The sequence below is a fragment of the Fusarium odoratissimum genome (genome assembly GCF_000260195.1).
Source record: "Fusarium odoratissimum NRRL 54006 unplaced genomic scaffold supercont1.6, whole genome shotgun sequence".
Lineage (NCBI taxonomy): Eukaryota > Fungi > Ascomycota > Sordariomycetes > Hypocreales > Nectriaceae > Fusarium > Fusarium odoratissimum.
The window spans coordinates 1193777-1212467 of record NW_022158692.1 but is presented as its reverse complement, the minus strand read 5'-3'; the positions used below and the strand labels follow the sequence as shown (position 1 = coordinate 1212467).

The 18691-nt window shown below is 49.7% G+C and overlaps 9 protein-coding genes across 11 annotated transcripts; 5 read left to right on the top strand and 4 right to left on the bottom strand.

The window, feature by feature from the left end:
- Nucleotides 1-91: 91 nt before the first annotated feature.
- FOIG_05067 (uncharacterized protein) lies at nucleotides 92-3256 on the top strand. The gene has a single exon (XM_031203453.1). The coding sequence runs from the start codon at nucleotides 614-616 to the stop codon at nucleotides 2783-2785; it is 2172 nt and encodes a 723-aa protein (XP_031067032.1). The 5' UTR covers nucleotides 92-613; the 3' UTR covers nucleotides 2786-3256.
- FOIG_05066 (ATP synthase mitochondrial F1 complex assembly factor 1) lies at nucleotides 3154-4536 on the bottom strand. The gene has a single exon (XM_031203452.1). It carries the CDS (start codon nucleotides 4341-4343, stop codon nucleotides 3336-3338), a length of 1008 nt encoding a protein of 335 aa, XP_031067031.1. The 5' UTR covers nucleotides 4344-4536; the 3' UTR covers nucleotides 3154-3335.
- A 66-nt stretch (nucleotides 4537-4602) lies between these two features.
- Nucleotides 4603-8870, top strand: FOIG_05065 (uncharacterized protein). 2 transcript variants are annotated; one of them, XM_031203450.1, is made up of 6 exons: nucleotides 4603-4986; nucleotides 5035-5160; nucleotides 5211-5273; nucleotides 5324-5910; nucleotides 5961-7643; nucleotides 7696-8870. In XM_031203450.1, exons 1-6 carry the CDS (start codon nucleotides 4899-4901, stop codon nucleotides 8641-8643), a joined length of 3495 nt encoding a protein of 1164 aa, XP_031067029.1. In that variant the 5' UTR covers nucleotides 4603-4898; the 3' UTR covers nucleotides 8644-8870. The 2 variants fall into 2 exon arrangements, with proteins under 2 accessions (XP_031067029.1, XP_031067030.1); XM_031203451.1 differs by lacking the exon at nucleotides 7696-8870 and having other exon boundaries at nucleotides 5961-7678.
- On the bottom strand, nucleotides 8712-9834 carry FOIG_05064 (uncharacterized protein). Its single transcript, XM_031203449.1, has 3 exons — nucleotides 9669-9834; nucleotides 9314-9597; nucleotides 8712-9261 (listed from the first exon to the last, which is right to left on the bottom strand). Exons 1-3 carry the CDS (start codon nucleotides 9709-9711, stop codon nucleotides 8917-8919), a joined length of 672 nt encoding a protein of 223 aa, XP_031067028.1. The 5' UTR covers nucleotides 9712-9834; the 3' UTR covers nucleotides 8712-8916.
- Nucleotides 9835-9984: 150 nt separating this feature from the next.
- FOIG_05063 (uncharacterized protein) lies at nucleotides 9985-11329 on the top strand. Of its 2 annotated transcripts, XM_031203447.1 has the most exons (4): nucleotides 9985-10143; nucleotides 10201-10595; nucleotides 10641-10802; nucleotides 10853-11329. In XM_031203447.1, exons 1-4 carry the CDS (start codon nucleotides 10097-10099, stop codon nucleotides 11029-11031), a joined length of 783 nt encoding a protein of 260 aa, XP_031067026.1. In that variant the 5' UTR covers nucleotides 9985-10096; the 3' UTR covers nucleotides 11032-11329. The 2 variants fall into 2 exon arrangements, with proteins under 2 accessions (XP_031067026.1, XP_031067027.1); XM_031203448.1 differs by having other exon boundaries at nucleotides 10641-11329.
- FOIG_05062 (DNA-directed RNA polymerase III subunit RPC8) lies at nucleotides 10802-12063 on the bottom strand. The gene is made up of 5 exons (XM_031203446.1): nucleotides 11911-12063; nucleotides 11759-11857; nucleotides 11607-11703; nucleotides 11403-11553; nucleotides 10802-11354 (listed from the first exon to the last, which is right to left on the bottom strand). The coding sequence occupies exons 1-5, from the start codon at nucleotides 11920-11922 to the stop codon at nucleotides 11132-11134; spliced, it is 582 nt and encodes a 193-aa protein (XP_031067025.1). The 5' UTR covers nucleotides 11923-12063; the 3' UTR covers nucleotides 10802-11131.
- Nucleotides 12064-12267: 204 nt separating this feature from the next.
- Nucleotides 12268-15188, top strand: FOIG_05061 (uncharacterized protein). Its single transcript, XM_031203445.1, has 2 exons — nucleotides 12268-13660; nucleotides 13707-15188. Exons 1-2 carry the CDS (start codon nucleotides 12669-12671, stop codon nucleotides 14518-14520), a joined length of 1806 nt encoding a protein of 601 aa, XP_031067024.1. The 5' UTR covers nucleotides 12268-12668; the 3' UTR covers nucleotides 14521-15188.
- Nucleotides 15119-17353, bottom strand: FOIG_05060 (uncharacterized protein). The gene is made up of 2 exons (XM_031203444.1): nucleotides 16998-17353; nucleotides 15119-16934 (listed from the first exon to the last, which is right to left on the bottom strand). The coding sequence occupies exons 1-2, from the start codon at nucleotides 17001-17003 to the stop codon at nucleotides 15756-15758; spliced, it is 1185 nt and encodes a 394-aa protein (XP_031067023.1). The 5' UTR covers nucleotides 17004-17353; the 3' UTR covers nucleotides 15119-15755.
- Nucleotides 17354-17520: 167 nt separating this feature from the next.
- On the top strand, nucleotides 17521-18592 carry FOIG_05059 (50S ribosomal protein LP2). The gene is made up of 3 exons (XM_031203443.1): nucleotides 17521-17720; nucleotides 17817-17989; nucleotides 18043-18592. The coding sequence occupies exons 2-3, from the start codon at nucleotides 17831-17833 to the stop codon at nucleotides 18214-18216; spliced, it is 333 nt and encodes a 110-aa protein (XP_031067022.1). The 5' UTR covers nucleotides 17521-17720; nucleotides 17817-17830; the 3' UTR covers nucleotides 18217-18592.
- The last annotated feature ends 99 nt before the right edge of the window (nucleotides 18593-18691 follow it).

The following is an 18691-nucleotide window of genomic DNA, read 5'->3' as shown; positions in this document are numbered from 1 at the left end:
GGGGTATTCGGCTGTCCCAGAATTTTGCCCTTGTCCCAGAATTTTGCCGCCCACTCTATGAGTGGGGTTCCTTTTTAGTCAAACCCACGAGTATCTTGGTGACCATTCACAGTTGATTGCCCTGTCACTTCCCATGATTAAACATTGCTGGCCTGTTTGATGAGTTTGAAACGGCTTTTTCCTTCTTTTTAACCATCACAAAAGAAAAGACTCGGTCTAGACAGTTTCTTATCATCACGCCAGTCCCTTATACACCGCATAACAACCGAGACTGAAGTCAACAATCGGTCTGTCCGTTAAGTGGAATATTGGACGTACACCATCTGATCTATTCTCCTTGTGATCCCACCCTCTTTTTATCGATCCTTGACCTGTTTTCGCACTGGCGATATCCGTCCTGGATTTATATCTCCGTAATCCTTCATAATCCCCTGTCCAACATGCGAATTGTTCCCTGAACAGTAGATCTCTCTTCCACAGCGCATCTCAAGGCCGGCAGTCGTCCAATCGCTTGACTACTTGTTCCGCACAGCCATAGCCACATTATCATCTGGTATCTACACGTTCTTCACTGGCCGAGTCGGCCATCATAATCGATAATTGCATAGGAACTATGACACAACAACAGCATGGCTCGTCAACTGCGACGCAGGAGCATCACCCTAAAGTCGTTGGCAAGAAACTAGCCGAGACAGCCGTCCAATTCACACAACAAGCTGAGAAGCTCTCACACCAACATCCAACGAGCGAAGACCCCGGAGTTGCCATCGAAGCAAAATTTGTCACGCCTCATGACCCTGTTATCATCACTTCAGATGGAAAACGACTCCCGGGTGTGCCATTGCAGGAGGCGCATAGGCTTAATGTCCTGAGGGAAGAGCTTCAAGGCGAGCCTGAGAGTGTCGAAATCAAAGCAGGAAACGAAACCAAGGAGAAAATATCCAATGTCGAGAACGCAAACCCCGAGCAAAAAAAGGTTGTTCAGTTGCCTTCAGAACAGAATGGCGCATCTCTACAAAAGTCCAACAGCAACAGCACATTGCGAAAACAAACACCCCCTTCTCATACCAATCCTCTCTTCCCTCCACTGCCGCTATATGGGCCTCCCAATATGTTGCGCAATCTTCAATGCATGTTCTTTCGAATCAGCGCATTCTTTCTCAGTCTGGCATTTCTCGGCGTTATCGTCTTGGGCTCATTGTTTACGACGATACCCATGATCTGGAAGAACATCTGGTACCGGCTGACTTTTCGCGATCCTGATTCTGATAGGCCGTTCTATGAAGAAGAGAAACGCAGAGCTCAAGCAAGACGCGAGCAAGAAAAGTCTTGGAAGCAAAAATCACCAAATGGACGAACGCTAGACAGGATGGAAAATGCTGAGGAATTCCCACCAACCGAAGGCGGACCAGACCCAATCATCTGTGACGTCGCATATTATGCGCGCAGAGTTGGTCTAGACGTTGAGACATTTGAGGTTCAGACCGAAGACGGATTCATAATCGACTTATGGCATGTTTACGACCCCAAAGAGTATACCGAATTGGAGGAAAGCTTGAGGTCTGATCAAGGGCCAGAAGTATTCCAACCCCAGAGGAAGAAGCTCAAAGACCCATCACAGAAGCCAAAGTTCCCCGTGCTGCTCATGCATGGCCTCCTACAAAGCTCGGGTGCTTATTGCTGTAATGATGACGACTCTCTCGCTTTCTGGCTGTGCAAGTCTGGCTATGACGTGTGGCTTGGCAACAACCGTTGTGGGTTCAAGCCCAAGCATGCACTGCTTGAGTACAACGACCCGAGGATGTGGTGCTGGAATATTAGACAGATGGGTGTTTTCGATCTTCCCGCGTTGACGTCGCGAGTCATCACAGAGACGGGTTTCGAAAAGATTGGACTTATCTGCCACTCCCAAGGTACAACTCAAACCTTTGTCGCTTTGGCCAAAGAACAGCGACCTGAGCTGGGCGAGAAGCTGACCGTATTCTGCGCTCTCGCCCCAGCCGCATATGCTGGCCCGTTAATCGGCAAAATGTACTTCAAGTTCATGCGAATCATTTCGCCAGGTCTATTTCGTCTCATGTTTGGCATCCATGCATTCATTCCTTTCATGATGCAGATGCACAAACTGTTGGATCCCCGTCTATATGGCTGGCTTGGTTACAAAGTCTTCTCGTTTCTGTTTGACTGGACTGACGCCCGTTGGGATCGTGGCCTTCGCAATCGCATGTTCCAGTTTGCGCCTGTTTACGTCAGCGCCGAGTCTATGCGATGGTGGCTTGGCCGAGAGTGCTTTGCCAAGCACAAATGTATCTTGTCGACGAAAGAGATTGTTAGAGCTGAGGAGCACATGGATTCCAAGGGAGATGGACGGCCCGTGACACCAAGGACCTCATCGGCGCTCGAAGCTCATCGAAAACATCCCAAGGGCTCTACCGCGTGGTACAACAAACAAGCACCACCTATGGCTATGTGGGTTTGTGGTAACGACGATCTTGTTGACGGAAGGAAACTGCTCCGGCGGTTTGAGAAGGGCCGCGAGCCTCATGTCAACTTGGTCCACAGCAAGGTGATTCCTGAATACGAACATCTAGATGTCATCTGGGCGATGGATGCGGTCGATCAGGTTTTCAAAGAAGTACGTGAGGTTCTATGGAAGACATGCAATGCACGCGATATTTGCCGCGTCCCTGAAGGTTGTGAGGCGGTGCTACCAGAAAAGGAGAAACTGTCTGTCAAAGAAGATGTGGTAGAGGAGTGCCAATCGAGTAGTAGCGGCGAGACTTAGAAAGTGTTCAAAGAGACATAACGATAGACACGAACTAATACACGGAGATGAAAGAGGGATGCGGATATACATGGAACACAAAAAGGATATACGGATTTGAGCATATATGGATTGATATCATGTTATGGATACCTCTGCTTGGCTTTGTGAATATCAGCACTTTCAGATACCTCGAGTTGAATTTCACTATGGGGCGATGGTGTTGTTTGGATGACGTTGAGGTTGGTACATGTTATGTTGAATACCGAGGCAACGAGTTCAGACATGCTATTTTAAACATGGATTAAGTTAACATGATCTCTTATACTAATTACAGCGCCTGCATCAATTGCAGTGCTTAGTAGCAAGTCTACAACCTCTTTATATCGAAGAAATGAGATCACGGCAAACGAGAGAGTTTCGTAGGACGTGGTAGGTGTTTAAATTATCTTGTACACTAGTCGTATATTCTACAATTCATTGCCTTTCATAGGTGGATGTCGCGCTCTTTGCCTGTAATAACACAAAACCATGGTGCGAAACTCATGGTTGAAACTGAATGCCCCCATACTTAACCCATGCGCTCAGCCTCCTCCAGCAGCTTATCAACGCTGAATCTTGAATCGCCAGCTGCGAACCAGTTCAGCAGCTTCTTTCGCTCCTCAGCCCTATCCTTACGCTCACCAGTCAGCTCGACTTCCTCACCATCCCAACCACCGTAGAATCGCTGTAGAGACATGAGTAGCCACTTGGCGTTCTCTGGTGTAACACCTCGGTCAGGCAGGACCTGACCCTGCATCAAAACCAGACCTCGCTCATCGGCAAGGTCGAGGTGGTGTGTGATGGTAGTGTGAGGCTGCGCAAACTCGCCTCTGTTCTTGTATTCAGCAAGCTGGGTGAACAAAACAGTGCTAGTCTTGGACGCGGTATCAAAGGTCCACTGCAGGAAGTGAATCTCTGCGCCTTGGGCGGGATGAGGCACTGGGAGGACGAATTGAGGTGCTGTTCGTGCAGCGTCCTCCATGGCCTTGTATGTAGACATCGGGATTACAGCACAGAGGTTCTGCTCAGATGAGGCATGTCGTAGACGCCAGATAGCTGTAAGCTCCTTCTCTGGAAGCTCCCGTGCCTTGGGGAGGTCAATGATGTCATTTAGAGTCTTAATAGCAGGCTTATCCGAGCCGGCTGGAGGATGTTGAGGAGGAGTGGTAGGAGGATCGCGAGGGTCTCTGGTGGGTTGGTCTTGTCCAGGGGGGTTGTCGGCGTTAGGTTGAACAACTGGTGTTTCGGGTGCTTGAGGAATTGTTCCAACTGGAATCTCAATACCACTCTTTCGACGCTCAGCATCAATTTTGTCAGCGTAAGCTGCCTTGAGCTGGTCGATGCTCTGGAGGCCCTCTTTTTGAGCCTTCTGGTTCAGCTTCTCTTTGTACTTCTCGACGACGGCTTGCGAAGGTTGGGTTGTCGCGAGGAAGCGAATATCGTGAACTTGAGCCCATCGTCGCTGGTTGATAGCTCGGGTGGTGCGTATGGGAGCGGCTACAAGCCGGCGAAGGGCAGGAATTCGTAGTGAGGCCATGCTGAAGGTCAATTGAGTCGACAAGCCACCTGTGGACGTGTCGGGCTCAGCTGTGTTGATGTGTTTTGAAGGTCGATGACGGAGAAAGAAATACAGGGGTTGACCACCAAAATTCGCTGTCGTCACTTAAGAAATACTGTAGTGGGGCCGTGTCTGCGGAATGACGGGACATCTCCGTTGAGGTCGATGGCCGGCTTCGGAGTTTGGCATGATGACAAAGAGGGCTTCAGCAATTGGACCAATCTGATAAGACTTATATCAAAAACCTCGAAACCCAGGATATACCAAAGAATCCGGGCCTTATTTCACAACGTCTCTCATATTATTTTCTTACTTTGACATCACTCTGCAGAAAGCCAACTACAGCGCTCAACTACCCCGCCATACAATTTCACCGCTTTTGGTGGGCATCAGCTTTCTGCCACTTCACTATCGCAAACTCGAGGGGCAAAGTTGCAAGTTTCGCTATACAGATTGTGTGGTATTGGGCGATTTGTCGGCTTTTTACATCCTAAAAGACGATTAAAGGGACTGTGCAGTCTCAAATTGTCCACGATGGCGGACTTTAGGCAGTGGGCTCTTGAATTTGTTCTGGCCGACAATGAGGGGCAACAGACAGCGATAGCCAAGAAGGCTGCCAACGGTACTTTAGTCCATCCCTGCTAAATGAAGATGTTCTGACTTTGTCTAGAGATTCAAACTGCAGCGTCCAATACAAACCCTGTAGCTCGATGGGTCGAAGCTGTGCAACCTTGGATGCCAGGTGGTGGTAATGAGGCCGAGAATGAGACACCAGATTGGACGGCGAGGGCAAAGGGTGAGTCTCGGTTCATACATCGTGGCATCGGCCATGTCTAACTGTAATAGCGCTTGAGTTTCTATCACGGACGTTGGATTTCCTAAGCAATGATATTCTGAAACCCAGTCAAGGTAAGCTCATGTACAAAACATGACTCCGATTTCGTCTAACAATTGATCAGTGAAACTATTGGTCAGCTTCTTCGGAGCCATGTTCGAGGTCGATCATAAAGCTGGAATTATGCCCTCCGCAAGCGCTCTATCTAGGATAGTCGCCATGAAGTCCTTCCAACGGCACATGGGACACGACATTATCCAGAAAGTGTGCTCCCTCAAGGACGACTTCCCACGCCAAGTATCTAAGACCAGACTCGAAATCTACGAGCTCATACGACTACTCATGACAACTCCTGGTGTCGCCAGCGACTTACAGAACACGCATGGCTCGTCTGCTGGCTTTGTGCTCGACTTGATTCAACTGTGCAGAAGTGAGCGAGACCCTGAGTGTTTGATGGTGTGGTTTGATATCTTGAGATTGTTCATGTCTGAGTATACAGTCTCTCAAGATGTATTGGAGGAGGTGTATGGTGTTTTCAAGCCATACTTCCCCATTTCGCTCCCTAGAGCATCTCAGGTTGCAATTACCCCTGAAGAGTTGAAGCTACAACTGCGAAAGTGCTTTTCAGCAAACCACTTATTAGCTGATAAGGTCTTTCCGTTCCTTTTGGGCAAACTGGATCAGGGAGATGCTGTAACGGTCAATGTCAAGGTTAGTAAGCCCCATTCTTTAAAAAGAGAAATTCAGCTGACCAAATCCAGCTCGATATCCTCAAAACCATGCAAGCTTGTCTCGATGAGTACAGCCATCCACAGAAGGCAATTGCTCCCTACGCCAACCAAATATGGGGCAGCTTGAAATACGAGGTTCGAAATGGCGAAATAGAAGATACCATCTGGGGCACATTGGAAGTTCTCAAGTCTCTCACTCGACGACTCGCTGGGGATAGCCTCCGCGATTACACACTATCGGTTACCCGAGACTGCGTACCAGACCTCGCGACAACCATGTATGCCTCGTCCGCCGGCCGACTCATGGTTAGTGTCTTGAGCTCCAAGCCAAGCGCTTTTGTCCTAATGGCTGCTCCCGTTATCACGCATATCAAAGAGAACTTGCGACATCCAAAGGCACCCGTTCACACCCAGGATCTTCTGAAGGTCTTGCACATCATCCTAGAAACCCGCTTCTTACTAGTTGACACAAATATGGCTGCTGAGGACCGAGAGGATTTTGCTGCCATCGACGGTTTCTTCAAGTCTCTTTACCAAGACACCTTTAAGAACCCTGTCAGTCTTGGCTCTAAACCGGATGCCTCGTATGATGATATAAAGGTTGCTACACAAGCAGTTCCGGGAGCTGGAGTTTTGGTTTGCCAACGGCCCTCCAAGTCATTGGATCTGTCCAACAACGGCGCAAGCGACATCTCTCAGCGATTACTTCCCGAGTCAGCTTGCTCAGAAATCTGCTCATCTCTCTTTGCCATTCTCAAGAAGTCGGGTCCCGGGTATCCTCGATCATCTGGGGGCGATGAACTCATTAACGATGCTGCCCAGGCTCTCCAACGGGCTATTCGGTACTTCCCTCGTGGCTTCGACGGTCTAGTGGATGAGAGTTTGAGCATCATTCGCTCTAGCCGACAAAATGGTAATGTTCCCGATACGGTTGAGACGATCAAGACTCTTGGAGGTTTGGTTGCATATCTGGGCTCCTCAGAACTACCTTTCACACCACGCGACGGTTTCGATCACTTCATTTACTCTATCCGCGCATTCCTATCAGAACTCTTTGATTCGCTCGAGTCCAAGTCGGATCCTGAAATTTGGTGTGCCCTGGTCGCTACAATCCAATCCACTATTCGATATTTCAACGACGCCTGCTTGGCAAAGAACCCCGACAAAGAATTCTCCATCGAAGGCGAGCCCTTACAGAAGATCGGCTCTGCGTACCCTGCCTTGAGTCTGCTTGGCGGGGAGACAGTAACTGAGTCGTCTCCTGAATATCATAGCCAAGTTCCTCAGTCAGCCTCTGTGGCCGAGATTAGAAGCGAGTTCTTACTCGTTACCCTATTCATTGCTAGACGACTCTATCGCCGAGCAACGAAGGTAGTTGATACACATCCTCAGACAGGCAAACAAGCTCTGAGTTTGAGTGATGACTTCGCCAATGTCGATGAAGTCTCTGGACACCAGTACCTTCATCTTATTTCCACTCTTGCAGGCTTTGTCATCCACGAGTTCAGTGAAACTCAACAAACATCACTCAAAGCCGAGAGTTTTGCAATTAGCCTCTTTCGTGATGAGTCGATTAGGGTTCCCCAGACGGTACCGGAAGCTCAGTCAAGCTTGGAGAATGGCTCATCTTGGAGTTGGTTAGCATCCGAAGCGCCAAATGTTCTAGCTTTTGGTATACTGCAAGCTTTGCAACCATCAGCAGTATCTCGTCTAGTAAGGTCACTGTGATCATAGCCCGTATTCTTTATCGCTAACTCGATTATAGTTTGACATTGGGGTTGCCCAAGAGTTGATTCTCAGCGGGTTCGCAGCGGACACAAACTTCAGCAGACCAGTGACTCTTTCCATCTTGACTATTCTAGCAAACAAGTTCAAAGTTGAGACTGTTCCAAGCCTCATAACAGCTCTGGAACAACGATCCTCGAGTCTGTCACCCGCATCTACGTCAGGAAATGACGCCTCTCGCTTGGAGCAAATCACCTCCATTTATGCCCTTGTTGCGGGAATGGTCAGACGATATAGCGGCAAGGAGGCCAAGACACTGTTAGATGTGGTCAAGGAATCGCCTAAAGATCCCAAGCTTGGCACTGAACTTGCTCGACGACTTGAAATGATCGTGGCCCCCCAGCAACCGCTTACCAAAGAGTGTTATGCCATCGTCAAGCCTCTCTGGACCCAGAAGGTCTATTTCCAACTTGTCAGCCCAATGCTACAAGCCGCTACTGGAAAGGAAACAGAGGTCCAGGACCAACAGGTCAAGGCGAACTACAGCACCGCCGTGTTGCTCATGGTTAAGCACATGAACTTCCCAATTTATGAAGCCGATGCAGACAGCATCCTCCGAATCTCGATCGCCGTTGCGCAAAACAGTGGCATCGGCCCTGAAACCAAGGCCGCCCTGGATGTGATTAAGAATACACTCGCAGAGGCTCCCGAGAAGGGTAAGGGGCACATTCGAAGCATCATCAAGATCTGCAGCAGTGTCTTCTCACATAAACCGTCTCCCGCATCTGCTGATGTAGAGACGGAGGGTGCTTGCGGCAAGCTTGCGCTGGAGATCGTGGGGAGCCTACCACAGACATACGACTCCCAGCACTTGATACCACATGCGCCTCAAGTGCAACGACAGTTGACATTGGTTTGTGGACACCGCGTACGAGAGGTGAGAAAGACAGCACGATTGGCCAGGGCAGCTTGGGCAGATCTCAAGTAAGATGAGCTGTTTTTTACATAGAGGCAATGTGATAGGACTGTGGGACTTGATCTCCTTTTCTTGATTGGCGCTAGATAGGTAGTCGGAAAAGATTCATATAACACAAAGAGATCATTCGGAATTGGACAATAATTAAGCACAAGAACCATAATCAGACGTTCTGCCGGAGTTCTGACAATGTCCTGTCAGTGCATGGTATCAAGATGATTCCCTACAAACGCCATACTATATATAACCACTTCTTATTCTCTTTAAGCTACACTATACCCCTTTTTACGCCTTGCGTCGCTTGCCACCCTTCTTTTCAGTTACTTCTGGTGTGGATGCGGCCTCGGCACCAGTGGCGTTGGCAGCCAGAATAGCATCGAGAACATCAGGGCTGGCATCCAACAACTCCTTAGAGACGGTGACACGCTTGGGGTCCCGCTTGCCGATCAAAGGTACTGAGTTGGCGAGGAGCTCCTGGAAGGGAACAGCAACAAATTGGCCAGTCTGGTCGAACCAGCCGCTGAAAGGCTTAGAGATTTTGTGAACGGTGGATTTCGAGTTCTTATCAGTGACAGTAATAGTGAGGTTGTAGATGGGGACGTTCTTCTTTGTAGAGCTGCTGATGGAGATCTAACAAAGGTGTTAGTAGACTGTAAAGAAGATGCGAGTAACTTCGCCTGACCTTCTCTCCTGAGGGTGAAGTTCCCTCGTACACAACACCCTTTTCACGGAACATAATCCATAGTGTCAAGACGCCATTGATCAAGGTGTAGAGCGTAACGGCAGCAGCTGTGTAGTATTTCGTGCTCTCAAAGCCTAGCTTGTAGTCCCAGAGGAAACAAGCAGCTGCAATACCGAAAGCAGTGTATCCGAGCGCAAGACGGACATCGGTGAGGGTGTGAGATTGGCGGAACTTGAGAGAGTTTAGATAGTTGGGGATAGCATCGTCGGATGTGTTCTTGAGATCTGTGTCGCGAAGAGCCACCGTGTCAGAAGATTGTCCCGTATAAGAGTTTATAAGGAGCTGGAAAGCTTACCAGCAAGATTATAGACCGAGATCTTTTCAGCGGCGTTGGCCATAATGAATTATAAGCCTGCAATGGCTTGTGTCGGAGAAATTGAGTGCTGTGGTATGTTGCTAAAGAAAGTGGCCGTTTTCTCTGTGTATAAGTATAGAGACTCGCTGTCATGGGAAGTCTGTCGTGGGGCTGAAGCATGTGGATAGCTGTCCCTTCATCAAAAGCCTAGCCCGGAACAGCTAAGGCCCTCCGTAAAGTGTGGCTGCTCCAGGGTCGTTAGTGTACCGCCACCAATCATGCAGCTCCGCCTTACATGTGGCGTCAGTTGCCTTGAATCGTGGCTATTTGACGACCTTGAACCTCACGTCTCCAACAGCTCCATTGCAACGCGACATCAGCTTCGCCCTTCCCAACGCTGCTATTCCACGTCCCCGAACATCGACATCATGGCGCAAGCTCCGGTTCAGACCCTTCATAGGGATCCTCAGTTATTGTTCGTCGCCTCCCGACCGATCCGCCAATGGACTAAACCACTAACTTGAGCTTGTAGCTACTGGATCCTTATCCCCATCACCATTGTCATGGTCTTGACTGGTGTGCTCCGTCATTACGCATCTGTCCTTATGGCGACCGCGCCTAAGAAGCAGGACGAAAAGGCGATGCGTGAGCAACGCTTCCTTGCTCGGGGTGTAGCTCTTCGGACCAACCACCATGTCCTCTCACAGAGGGCATTCGAGTCTCGACGTGATACTCTGACAACCAATTACGAGGCCGGAACATACCTTAAGGAGCCCGATCGCAAGGGCCAACCTCCTGCCAACCCTCTGTCCGATCCCAGCGCTATGGACGGAATGATGGGTATGATGAAGAACAATATGGCCATGATTATCCCCAATACACTCATCATGAGCTGGATTAACGCCTTCTTCAGTGGATATGTCATCAGTATGTTGAATTATCATTGAATATAGACAAGACTAATCGTAATAGTGAAACTGCCCTTCCCCATTACTATCAAGTTCAAGAGCATGCTCCAGGCTGGTGTTCAGACCAGGGAAATGGATCCTCGATGGATGTCCAGTATCAGCTGGTACTTCCTCTGCATCTTCGGTCTCCAGTTTGTTTATGTGTTCCTTCTTGGCAGTGACAATGGTAGGCGTCCTGATCTGGCAATTCCTTGACCATGCACTAACACAATGTAGCCGCCAGCCAGGTTGCCCAGCAAATGCAAGCGCAGCAGATGCCCAACCCCATGATGGGTGGTCCTGGCCAGGACCCCCACAAGCAGTTCGTGGCCGAGATTGAGAACTTGAACGTTGTGGAGCACTACTCTGTTCTGGACAACGTTGAGGAACGTTTTTTGGCGGGTATCAAATCGTAGATTCATAGAACGAGCAAATGCACATACGCCAAATAAAACGCGGTGACATATTTTTCCTGGGCCCTTGTTCTTCAATAATTCCTCAGTCCATTATCCAACACTATGCTCCATCCCACCAGAGGCATACACCTAATCCTTCAGCAGCCATACTAGCCTTGATGCGGTACGGAGTTTTCAAAGGTGAATCTTCGGCTTGTGTTGGTCCAGCGGGAGCTTGATCGTGCCACTCCTCCTCGATTACTTGAAAGCGAACCATCTCATGGTTATCATAGAAGAGTCGATCCTCATCGAGATTCCAGATCCAGAGTTGTTCGCTGTGGTTGCTGCACAGTGTTAGCATCTGCATATGTGTACCATCACGGGCTTCTCACTATTCAGCACCCTCTGGTAACTCCTCAAATGGCACAAAGATATCGTCGAAGAAATCTGTTCTCAGATTGATACCTGCAGGTGTAGAACTTCGTATTCTGCCAATCATGACTTCACCTTTGAAGGGACGGAATACGACCATACGAAACTCAGCTGCGCGATGCTCCATTAGCTTCACCTCAAGTTCAAAGTGCATTTCTACTCACTGTTCACGTTCACCAAACCTGTGCCATGACCAATGAGACCTTCTGAAGCCCACTGCAAATCGTACAAGCAGATACAAAGTCCAATCTTTTGTATAACCTGCAACGCTCTGTTAGTCACGGATTCAATGTGCGATGCGTAAAATAAATCTCACTTTATTGGAATATTTGGCATTGATGTTGTCTTCGATTGCGTCTATGCTGCGCTTGGAGAAATCCTCCGGCGCAATTTGCACCAAGTCGGCGATCTTCGTCTAAACAACTTATGAGTTCTTCATTCATGCATCTATAGCAGGGTGAAACAAACCAAGATGAACATTGGAACACCGAGTGCGGGAGAAATGCGCCAATATGAGTCTTCTGGTAAGTCAGGGATAAAGGAGAAGTAAAAGATCGCTCAAGACCTATGAAAAGAAATTCAGCTCTATGAAGTTCTTCAGTACCAGCCTCAGGGTGTTTCTCAGCGCCCAAATAACCTTGAGAGCGGCAGAAAAGAATGCCAGTGCCGCTAAGCCGCCTTCGGTTGAATTGGAGCTCCAAGCATCTCACCGCCTTCTGAAAGAAGACTGGTACACCAACCGTGACTGCGGTGTACAGGGAAGTTCGTCACAGTCTGGCGCTCCAGAGGAAGCTCCTTCCATCTTTCAATCATTGGCGTGCCGTCTTTTTTTTTTTTTTTTTTTTTGGAAAGGGCATCACAAACGGGCAACTGCAGTCCTGGTGCCATTGCCTCAATTACCAGCCTGAGAGTTCCAACAAGATAATTATAACTCTGATTCCTACTCTCTTTCACTTGAATTCCTTCTCACGTTGTCTTATCCTACGTAAACTTTTACTCCATCACTGCAACTCCCTAGATTTTTCACCACTCCCGACTTTCGACTCGCTGAATTCCGACACTCCATCGAGTAACTTTGCAAACAAACAATCGATTCAATTACAAACGCACGCCTTGAAGTTTCGATCTCCAGCTGAAAATCCGACTTTGCCCTTCGCGATCTTCAAATCCTGCCACCTGAGCATCGACCCCCCCTACGTCTATTGTCATCAACACTTATCTTCACCATGTCAGGTTACGGTTACGGTCCTCCACCTCCGCCACCGCCGCCTTCTTCTGGTGGAACTTCAAGTTATGGGCCACAAGCTCCATCATACCCTCAACATGGCCAAGGTCGAGGAGGGCATCACGGACGAGGACGCGGTGGCCATTACAATAGCGGCCGTGGAGACTACCATGGCTCCCCTCAAGGTCATTATGAATACAATGGCCAGCCATATCCTCCCCATCACAACCCTCCCCCCTACGGCGCCGCGCATCCCCCTGCAGGAAGCTACCCTCCGCAGCCTCAATGGGGACCAGAGCATGGGCATCCTCCTCATGGGCATCCGCAAGGTTCTATGCCTCCAGGCAATTACCATCCCAACTATCCTGCCCAGCCATACCCTCCCTCTCAATACCCTCAACAGCCACCTTACGGCGCTCCACAGGCCTATCCTTACCAAGGGCCACCTCCTCCCCCAAACCAGGCCCAGTGGAGTGGTGCTGGACAGCCCCCGGGAGGCCCTTATAGCAACGGGAGAGGGCGCGGTGGTTACAATGACCGCAATGGCCCAAAGCCTCCGTTAAATGGTCCTGTGCGACCTGGCTATGAGCATGAAGCCATGCCACCAGCTAATGGCTATGGTCAGCCTTATCCTCATGACCCACGAGCAGTTCACTATCCTCCTCCTCAGTACCCGGCATACCCTGGCCCCCCTCTACCCCCTGGTCATCATCAGGACGGCTACTACGGCCACAACAACCGTCGTGGTAGAGGAGGCTTTCGTGACGGGAACACTCGAGGTCGCGGAGGTCACCATGGAAATGACAAGTCACGTCACCAGAAACATGGAAACAACGACTCTGCTCATCACAAATCCGAAACCCCAACTTTGGGAAAGAAGAAGAAGCGCAAGACCAACACGCTCGGTCTTACCCCTGGTATGGATTCGGAGTCTGAAGATGACGAAGGTGAGGAGAAGGTTTTGACGGACTTGATCGGACAAGAAACACTCAAGTAAGTACTCGTAGCCCTTCCGCTATAATATTGCTAACAATTACAGTGTGAAAGATGTTGCCTCTTTCCTAGCGGAGAGAAAGAAGCATTTCCCCACTAAGGCTCGCGTAGAAGCCAAGAAGAATGCCGAGTTGGCACAAAATGGCGAAGACAAGGCCTCCTCGCTAGAGAAACAAGCCGACAAACTCAGACGACAGTTGCGCAAAGTTGAGTCGTCGATCAAGCGAAAGCGAGAACAGGGTGACGAAGGTGACGAGATGCGAGATCCAACAGAGGAGTCATCAGATGACGAGCCAGAAGTTATGTCTACTCGTGCCCATGTTGCTCCCCCGCCTCCTCCGCCGGCCAAGAAAGCCGACGTATCCAAGCATTGCAAATATTATTCCACTGGTGGAACATGCGGCAAGAAGGGCAAGTGCCGCTTCGTCCATGATCCTGAAGTCCGCGAAGCAGCCATGAAGGATCGTGAGGCCAACAATGGACGGCTCACTATTCAGCAACGATTGATTCTCAACGACAAGGAGCAAGAAGATCTTACTGTCCTTCAGTCAATCCAGTATCTTCGCAAAAAGGGGCTCATGCAGCCTGAGGAGCCTGAGGTCAAAAAGGAGACAAAGCCAGTCAAGGTTGACCTACCGGCCCATCCGCCTCCTTCAAGCCTTCTTCCTGCTGCATCGGCGTCACTTCCCCCTCCACCTATCAAGCGAGAGCCTAACTTGCCTCGTCATAACCCACCTCCGTCCATCATCCCTAGTGCCAACGGTAGCAGCACTCAGGGAGTCAAACCATATCAAGGATGGAACCTGAGGCCTTATGGAAGCACGGGTGGCAAGTCGTCCAAGAGCGACGATCTTCCTTGATCTACTTATGTCACGGTGCTGGCCCGATGTTGTCTTCATCGATATCTGGCCTGCCAGATTGTGGCTTGGCACCCCTTACAAGGATAGTTGTCCTGGCCTGGAATTCACGTTTCTCTATATACTGTGTATAAGTATAACAGCCGATTATAACGTCGAGCTTGCTGTGGGTCGTCTGCACCTTTTCCACGGACCCAAACGATGTCAGGTTGTCTGGACGGTGTTCAAGAGCATGGCTATATCAGTGGTGAGCTTCACTGAAGATTATTTACCACATTTGTTGGGACGTTCACGAGGTGCATTGCTTTTGGATTGGACTGGGAAATGAGGCGTTATTTAATCAGTCAAGGGCATTAATGGCGTCTAAATTTTAGACGTCTTGGGATCGGAAAATATATATTTCATGCTTTTGTCATGCGCATTGCCCAGCCAGTCTTTCTCAACATGAACAATTAATCTACTCATGGACGCCGCAAAGTTGTGGTTCTTATGGTTACACACGTTTAGTTTATCAACTGGTATGCAATGAAGTAACAACCTAGAAGACATCGATGATCGCGCGAGTGCGCTGTACTCTTCAAGTTGTGCTAATGGCGTAGTGATAGAATGAGGAACTGAGGTTCAAACAACACCAGAGTTGTAAAAGAACAGATCACGTTGAAACAGGAAGTCTTGCGTATATGATAGGATGTCGTAGGACTCGTGAGGTTTAACAATTACTTCTAGACAACGATGCCATTGTGAAGCGTTGTCTACATATATCCATCTCTGTCTACAGTACATCGACTTCGCCATCCCTTGACAAAAAAAAAGCTTCAATGGTTTTGTCCCCTTCTTGTCTGTAATCCATCCGCATCGCCAGTGTCCTTTGCCAAAACCATGCAAACCACCCCTGAATGAAGACGTAACAAAGGGAAATAAAATGGGGGAGGAAAGATGACAACTCCGTCGCTAATGTAGCCCCTGAACCTAAAACAATCGGAAGCAAAGTGCAAAAAGGGGTAGTTGTGAAGATGTGATCAAAAAGTCAAGCTCGTGAAACGCCCCTTGCTAGCAAACTCCTCGAACGTTGCTTGCGTGCGAAGAAATCTCGAGTGGGAAAGGATGGTGCAGATATCCAAAGGTGAGTGAGGGTCGGTAATGTCCGATGCTATGGGAGTAAGCTCCAAGCACGATAGACACAGCTAAGGTGAGTGACCAAATAGATGGTACAAGTAGACGTCGAGATGTTTCCATCATCAGCGCCGACCACGCATGGCTTCCAAGGCCTGTCGCTTACGAGCCTCTTTCTCGGCCTTGAGTTGCTTCTCGAGTCGCTCTTCTTTGAGATCTTCGATTTTGGCAAGTCGCTCTGCTTGCCGCTCTTCGTCGTCGATATCATCCATGCCCGCCTCCATATCTGAAGAACCATCGGAAGCATAATCATATCGTGGACCACCGTCGTCTTCTTCATCGTCATAGTCAATAAAATCATCCAGATCCTCGTCGTAATCGTCTTCAAATCGTGACTTTGAACGTGATGGACGAGGAGCTCGTGGGGCACTGAGTAATGCGCCACCACGAGGGGCTTCCTTCTTCTTCTTGCCGACGTCACCTCCTGGTCTGGGTCTGGCTGTGCCAGTATAACCAGTCGTAGCCATGGCGGCCTTCTTCACCTTCTTGGTTTCTTCCTCAGGGGGTGCGGCTCTGCCTGAGGACTTGCTGCCGGCTATCTTGCCACGTTCTGCTTTTGACGGAGGCAAGGGTTTTCCGTTACGCGGATCCCTTCCGGTTCCAGACACAGGCGCGCCATTCCGTTGAGCTGGCCTTTGACCTGGTTTCGCTGTACCGGAGTAGCCTGAGGGAGCAGGTGCTGAACGTTGCTTCATACTTTTGGCTGCTCGAGGATCGACCTTGGCAGGTGGCTCCTCCTTGACCTTCTTCAACGCACCACCTTCAACCTTCTTGTGTTGGATCTTACCAACTTGTCCCATCGATTGCTGGGCCTTCTGAGCCCGAGCAAGAATCTCGGCGAAAGACCCCTTCTTCGGTGGTGCTGAAGATGCGCTAGCGGGACCCGGTGACGGTCTGCTGGGGGCAACAGGCTTGGAGACCCTGTTACCCCCATTCATGGGTTTGGACGACAAGACGGATGGTTTACTACTGCCATTCGAGGGGTTCGAGGGTCGTTGTGAGGGTATCGATCTGTCGGCGGGTCGTGATGGGAGGTTGGGTCTTGAGACAGCAGTAGGGGATTGTGTCGTTCGTGGTGCCACGGTACTGGATAATGTGGTCACTCGAGGTGCCTTTGAAATACTCGATCGAGGATCATCGTCGGCCTTCCTTTTGGGTAACGTGTTCGACCGGACCAGGCCCTGTTTGGGGGGTACGGAAGACCCCTCATCACCACCGCTGATCTGGGCCAGGAGATCTCCAATCTTGAAAGCCATGGTCAACTTTTTCCTGATACTCACGAAGTTTGCCTCCGGACAGTTACTCACCGGCATCGCGTCGTTAATGTAGTCAAAAAAACTTAAAGATATCAGTTGACTAGAGTCCTCAAAGACAGAGAGGAACAAGTAGCCTCAGGCGTGGATTGTGAGTCATTGAGCGGCTGGCTAAAGCTTGTTCACTCGGTCTGTCGTCAGGCACTTTTTTGACGTCTTTAAACTCAAGAGTTTAAGACTTTCTGGTGATAAGAGGCGCAGAGTCGATAGGAGGGCTGTTCGTGGTCGTATTCGCTCGAAAATTTCATCAAATACGCCTGAAATACAGGCGATCACGAAACAAAAGAAGAAGAAAGCACACAGTTAGTGAAGAGCAAAGAATCAGTCAACAGCCAACTTTATGGGCGAGGCCATGAAATCAGGAAAGCGCCACAGGCTGAACGCAGTCACGTGGAGATTCTAAAAATCTGTGGCGGTGCGTCTATCGGATCCGGCGTTTGTCTTGTTCCGATCTCCCCCGCCATCACCCTCAGGTCTCAAGGTTCAGGTGCTTTCGGCGTGAGTACGCGCCTAAAAACCCCGCTGCACGTGACCCCACGGTCTCGCCAAAGTACTGGTTCCCACAGGATCAAAAATCGCCTTTAGCTTTCACGGGATCGCGAACTTTTCTCCTTTTTGTCACACCGAACAACCTCACCATCGAACTCGAAGGTTTCAGTCTCCGCCCAACTTGCGGTTAAAGTGATTGATTTCTCGTGTTCTCTTCCGACTTCAGATGTGAGTATATAACAGTGCCTTCCCCCCCCTGCTTGGACTCGACAAGCGCAACATCTTTTCAATTAAGATCTTTTTTCTAATATCTTTTTGAATCAGAAACCACTATCAAAATGAAGCACCTCGCAGCTTACCTTCTTCTCGGCCTCGGAGGCAACACCTCCCCCTCTGCCGCCGATGTCAAGGCCGTTCTCGAGTCCGTTGGCATTGAGGCCGACGACGAGCGCCTCAACACCCTGATCTCCGAGCTTGAGGGCAAGGACATCCAGGAGGTAAGATTAAATGATACTCACTATGAGACTGTACTGTACTAACAATCATCCAGCTCATTGCTGAGGGCTCTGAGAAGCTCGCTTCCGTTCCCTCCGGCGGTGCTGGTGGTGCCGCCGCTGGTGGTGCTGCTGCCGCTGGCGGAGCCGCTGAGGAGGCCAAGGAGGAGGAGAAGGAAGAGGAGAAGGAGGAGTCCGACGAGGATATGGGCTTCGGTCTCTTCGACTAAGCGATCTCTATCTAAAGATCTGCACGGTTACGCCCCCTCACGAATTTCGAAGTTGCTACGCACGGGTTGTTCACCAGTTCTTACGTGTCTCTGGCGTGGATGGATTGGCCACTCATGGCTGGATTGGGTCTCTGTAAAAATGGGATAACTACGGTCTGAGAAAATTAAAAAGGCGGTTCGGCTCTTCGAATGTTTTGGTTCCACTGTGAATGATCTTCCGTGAAAGCTTGTCTTGGTGCATTGTCATGTTTCGGTGAAGCCACACCAACTGGTTCTAATTAGGGTTTCTGGCATGCCACACTTGGTGAAGTATGACTGTTCCGTCTGGCGGCGTGTGGCATCACACAACTTACCCTATGGCTGATGATAATGATATAGAAGTGATTCTCATTCAACTCTCTCCTGTAAAAATTCTTTCTTGGCACGCACTGTTAGTGCGGTGCTAGGAGCGGGATTTTCTGCAGGCCACGCGACC

Coding starts and splice junctions, on each gene's coding strand:
- FOIG_05067 (XM_031203453.1), top strand. CDS start 614: ATGACACAACAACAGCATGGCTCGTCAACTGCGACGCAGGAGCATCAC.
- FOIG_05063 (XM_031203447.1), top strand. CDS start 10,097: ATGGCGCAAGCTCCGGTTCAGACCCTTCATAGGGATCCTCAGTTATT. Junction 10,596..10,640: donor CTTCAGTGGATATGTCATCA/GTATGTTGAATT, acceptor TAATCGTAATAG/TGAAACTGCCCTTCCCCATT. Junction 10,803..10,852: donor CCTTCTTGGCAGTGACAATG/GTAGGCGTCCTG, acceptor AACACAATGTAG/CCGCCAGCCAGGTTGCCCAG.
- FOIG_05061 (XM_031203445.1), top strand. CDS start 12,669: ATGTCAGGTTACGGTTACGGTCCTCCACCTCCGCCACCGCCGCCTTCT. Junction 13,661..13,706: donor ATCGGACAAGAAACACTCAA/GTAAGTACTCGT, acceptor TAACAATTACAG/TGTGAAAGATGTTGCCTCTT.
- FOIG_05062 (XM_031203446.1), bottom strand. Junction 11,704..11,758: donor ATGCCAAATATTCCAATAAA/GTGAGATTTATT, acceptor AGAGCGTTGCAG/GTTATACAAAAGATTGGACT. Junction 11,554..11,606: donor AGGTTTGGTGAACGTGAACA/GTGAGTAGAAAT, acceptor AGCATCGCGCAG/CTGAGTTTCGTATGGTCGTA.
- FOIG_05066 (XM_031203452.1), bottom strand. CDS start 4,343: ATGGCCTCACTACGAATTCCTGCCCTTCGCCGGCTTGTAGCCGCTCCC.
- FOIG_05065 (XM_031203450.1), top strand. CDS start 4,899: ATGGCGGACTTTAGGCAGTGGGCTCTTGAATTTGTTCTGGCCGACAAT. Junction 4,987..5,034: donor AGCCAAGAAGGCTGCCAACG/GTACTTTAGTCC, acceptor GACTTTGTCTAG/AGATTCAAACTGCAGCGTCC. Junction 5,161..5,210: donor TTGGACGGCGAGGGCAAAGG/GTGAGTCTCGGT, acceptor TAACTGTAATAG/CGCTTGAGTTTCTATCACGG.
- FOIG_05064 (XM_031203449.1), bottom strand. CDS start 9,711: ATGGCCAACGCCGCTGAAAAGATCTCGGTCTATAATCTTGCTG. Junction 9,598..9,668: donor CTCGGTCTATAATCTTGCTG/GTAAGCTTTCCA, acceptor TTCGCGACACAG/ATCTCAAGAACACATCCGAC. Junction 9,262..9,313: donor CTTCACCCTCAGGAGAGAAG/GTCAGGCGAAGT, acceptor CACCTTTGTTAG/ATCTCCATCAGCAGCTCTAC.
- FOIG_05059 (XM_031203443.1), top strand. CDS start 17,831: ATGAAGCACCTCGCAGCTTACCTTCTTCTCGGCCTCGGAGGCAACACC. Junction 17,990..18,042: donor AGGGCAAGGACATCCAGGAG/GTAAGATTAAAT, acceptor ACAATCATCCAG/CTCATTGCTGAGGGCTCTGA.